The sequence below is a fragment of the Anopheles coluzzii genome, chromosome 2 (assembly GCF_943734685.1).
Source record: "Anopheles coluzzii chromosome 2, AcolN3, whole genome shotgun sequence".
NCBI lineage: Eukaryota > Metazoa > Arthropoda > Insecta > Diptera > Culicidae > Anopheles > Anopheles coluzzii.
The window spans coordinates 96,885,294-96,889,268 of NC_064670.1; the positions used below are offsets into that span (position 1 = coordinate 96,885,294).

General features: G+C 45.1%; 1 protein-coding gene across 1 annotated transcript; it reads left to right on the forward strand.

Moving 5' to 3' along the window:
• LOC120950710 (zinc finger CCCH domain-containing protein 3) lies at positions 1–2,727 on the forward strand. The gene is made up of 3 exons (XM_040368966.2): positions 1–973; positions 1,046–1,850; positions 1,949–2,727. Exons 1-3 carry the CDS (start codon positions 231–233, stop codon positions 2,522–2,524), a joined length of 2,124 nt encoding a protein of 707 aa, XP_040224900.2. The 5' UTR covers positions 1–230; the 3' UTR covers positions 2,525–2,727.
• The last annotated feature ends 1,248 nt before the right edge of the window (positions 2,728–3,975 follow it).

A 3,975-nucleotide genomic window follows, 5' to 3' on the forward strand; every position in this document is an offset into this window, starting at 1 on the left:
TCCAACCAAGGTGACGCACAAATTACGTATTATTTCATTACATGGTGTTATTCATTTTTAATTCGCGCGTGTATAGAATTAATAGCTGTAGCCAATATTTGTGTCTGTGATAGCGAAACAATCTAGTGTGTTTTACAGCAAATCAATACGTACCAGTTGCCTGTTTGGAGTTAGTGTTGAAATAACGTATCCGTGCTTTTAGCAAGCGACACCACCACCAGAGCACAACAATGAAACCTCAGCCAGAAGCGATGGACGAACAGCCGTCGAAAATATTTATCAATCCAAAGTTTGCTAAAGCACACATTAACCCGATGTTTTTAGCATCCAATGGTTCGTTCAGGCAGCCGGAAGTGCAGCAAGTCGTGCCAGCGTCCCACCAGAGCAAGATACACCTCAATCCTGCCTTTCTGAACAAGCTCGGAATTCAACAGGTAATGCCACCAACAACAACAGCAGCAGCACCAGCAGCACCAGCACATCCAGCAGTACCCACCGTGCCCCAGCCGCAACCGCCGGCGTCACATTTGTTTGCTCCTAGCAAACCCGCATTTACAGGGACTGTTAATCCGATAATTAAAAATACAAGAAGAAAACTCGTTCGTGCCACCACCGCCGTCAGCCTACCGAGTGACGCATCGACTGCCACTGCGATGGTAAAATCTGTTGCTAAGGAGATGCTACCGTCGAGCAATGTGCATCCACCAAAGATTCTTGCCCCACTGGTTAGGATAGGGAAGAACAAGCTGGTCCGCAGCGCGGTGTCTGCGACTGCGAGACCGGAAATTGTGAAACCGAGGGTGCCAATGAATGCCCTACCGGAAAGGAAAAGTCTCCGAATCGATCGAAGGTTACCAGCAGTAAGAAAATCCCTCGCCCAGAAGCCCACGTTCGTGAAACGTTATGCCTTGTCGAGGATAGATGGCATCACACCGAAGAAGGTGGTCGTAACCGATCCGAAGTTGTTGAAATTGTATGTAAATCTGTGCTACCCTTTTTGCTAAACCATTCCACTCGTGATGCTACATAATTTGTTTTGTTTTAGGAAACGTAACCCAACCGCGGTGAAGGTGCACGAAAAGTCCGCCACGGGTAAGATGGGAACGATTGCTTATGCGTCGAAAAACAAGCAGCTTGTGCTGGTCAATATCAACGGGGTGCTTTATCGGTCCTCGACGAACAAGCTGCAAAAATCTGTATCCCGATCGGGAACAGCACCATCATCATCATCCGTCATTGGACATTCGCCGGCAAAACCGGCGCGCAAAACCAAAGAACACTTTTTGATCATAAGAGGCGTCCGCTTCGCCCTGGACCGTACCGGGATGAAGCTGCGCTCCGTTGGCGGCACCACACCGCCCACGGCAATAACAGGCTCCAGAGGCTATGCCGAACCACGGCTAAACCGCATCGACATCGGTGGACTTACGTACAAAGCGCGCAAGGATGGAACGTTCATCCGGACGGATAGCCACCGGACGCGCAACCATCTGAGCGTGGCCAAGCAGCGCAGCATACAGGTGCTGGCGAGCAAGCTGAAGAAATGTAACGAACCGTGCCATATTTACCGCCGGCTAGGGAAATGCCTGGCCCACCAGCGGGGCAAATGTCCGAAGGTGCACGATCCGAAGCACGTTAGCATCTGTCAGCGGTTTTTGCGCGGCGAATGCCTGCTCGACGGCTGTTTGCTGTCGCACGACATTACCTCGCTGGAGAAGATGCCCGTGTGCCGGTTCTTCCTCGAGGGGCGGTGCGTGCGTGATCCGTGCCCGTACCTGCACAAGAAAGTGAGCGAAAGTGTGCGCATTTGTGATGCATTTCTGAACGGGTTCTGCTCACTGGCCGACAAGGTAATGGGATTAGATATGGGGATGTTTATTTTTATGCCACCTTTTACTCATCGTCGGATGTGTGTTTTTTATTCGTTTTCCCCCTTTTTGGTTGCCAGTGTCCCAATCGGCACGTGTTTCAGTGCCCAACGTTTGAGCAGGAAGGTAAATGCGACCGTGCTCGATGTCCCTATCCGCATGGGAAGAAAGAGAGCAGAAGGAAACAGGACAAACCTTCCACTTCGATGGTGGCGCACAAATCGGAACCCAAGGAACCGGCGACGGTGCCACATGTTCGGTACTACAAGGACGAAGGGCAATTACTAACGATAGAAACCGAACACAACCGCAGCGAAACGGGTGAGTTGATGAGTGCTAGTGAACGTAACCAGTTGAAGCGTATGCTTGGTGAAGTGGACAAAATGAAGCAACGGTACCGTGAGAACGATGACGACAGTATGGCGACAGAAAACCGTCCCGCGGAAGGTAACGAACAAATTGTAAGTATGCCCGAAACTGCCCCGACGTTGGCCGGCGGTGACCGTTCCGATGCGTGCTACTCGCCATCGGAACCTACACCGGACGATCCAATGAACGACAGTGATGGCCTGGAGGAAGTCGGGGAGGAAGATACAAGACCTCCGGCATTGCGTCGGAAAGCGCTCGGTCCGCTGCCGGCGTTTATTCCAATTTGAGTCACACAGGTCAAAATACCCAAGAAGAAAAGAAAATAACGTTTGAACCCAAAATTAAAGCAAAATAGAGAGATAGCTGTTGAGAGAGATGAAACAAAAAATGCCACAAAAAGTTTCTATTAAGTTAAAGAATAATTAAAAAGTATATGAACGTGTTTTAAAAATGGACGAAATAAAAGATGATAGCTAAATGGTTAAAAATACCCCTCTGGTGTGTTTGTTGCAGTTTCTTTTTTGATTGCATCCGAAAGCTTATTTAATTGCATTATTTGAAATACCTAGATAAAAGCAATATTTAACATGAGACGTTTTTATCCGTATTTAACTGGAAGTTATTTACGATAAAGAAACAGAAGCTAGTTTTACCCAACTACTGGACGCCGTATACCGAAGCTGTTCTGGAATACATCCCGGAACGTACTAAGTTACACCAATCTCTCAAACTGATTTTCAACAGCTGTCATATATTTGTTGAATCTCGTGATCGTAGAATACAGGGTTTTCCCAGTCAGCTTCGGATATAAACGTTGTTTTCACCGCGTTCAAGATGTTTATTTCATTTCAAGCTGATATTTCATTTCCCTCATTATAATTTTTATTTTCTTCATCATTAGCTCATGATTTTCGACACGTCTCTAGCTGGATTGAGTTTGAAAGTTTTTTGTGATGTGTTGAAAATCATGTGTAAAAACAAAAAAAAATCATTTTGAAGCAAATAAACCATTTGAAAGCTGTTGAAAAACATCTTGGATGCAATGAATAATGATGTGCCCATTGGAAAATGACTTGAAAAATCCTGTAATTCCGGAAAATAGTGTGTATGTTTGGCAATTCATTACAAGCCTTGCTCAGGACGAGAATTGTTATCTCTTTTGTAGTGTCACTATCGTAGAAAGCATTGACAACCAACAACACATTTACTTTAAATAATAGATAAATAGAGAAAAACTTACCATTGAAATGAAATATAATTTGCCTAATTCTACTGAAAGCGAACCTTAAATGGGTTTCCAAGTCACTTTCGAATGTGTACATAATTATTCACCGCATCTAAGATGTTTTTCAACAGCTGTCGAATGGTTTATTTGCTTCAAAATGAAATTTCAGCTTTTACACATGATTTTCAACACATAACAAAGAACTGTCAAACTCAATTCAGCTTGAGTCGTGTTGAAAATCATACTGAAGAAAATAAGAATTATGATGAAGGTACTGAAATGTCAGATCGATGTGGAACAACATTTTGCATGCAGTGAATAACAATGTTTACATTCGATACTGACCTGGGAAACCCCATAACAATGTTTCATTCGAAAGTGTCTTAAAAAACTCCTGTATGTACCGTTTTCATTTTTACACACATCATTTGCACACAATCGGATCGCAGTCAGTGGCACCCTTTTGCCCAGCTGCTCCGTGTTGTGTAGCGCACCTGCCGGCAGGCACTGTAG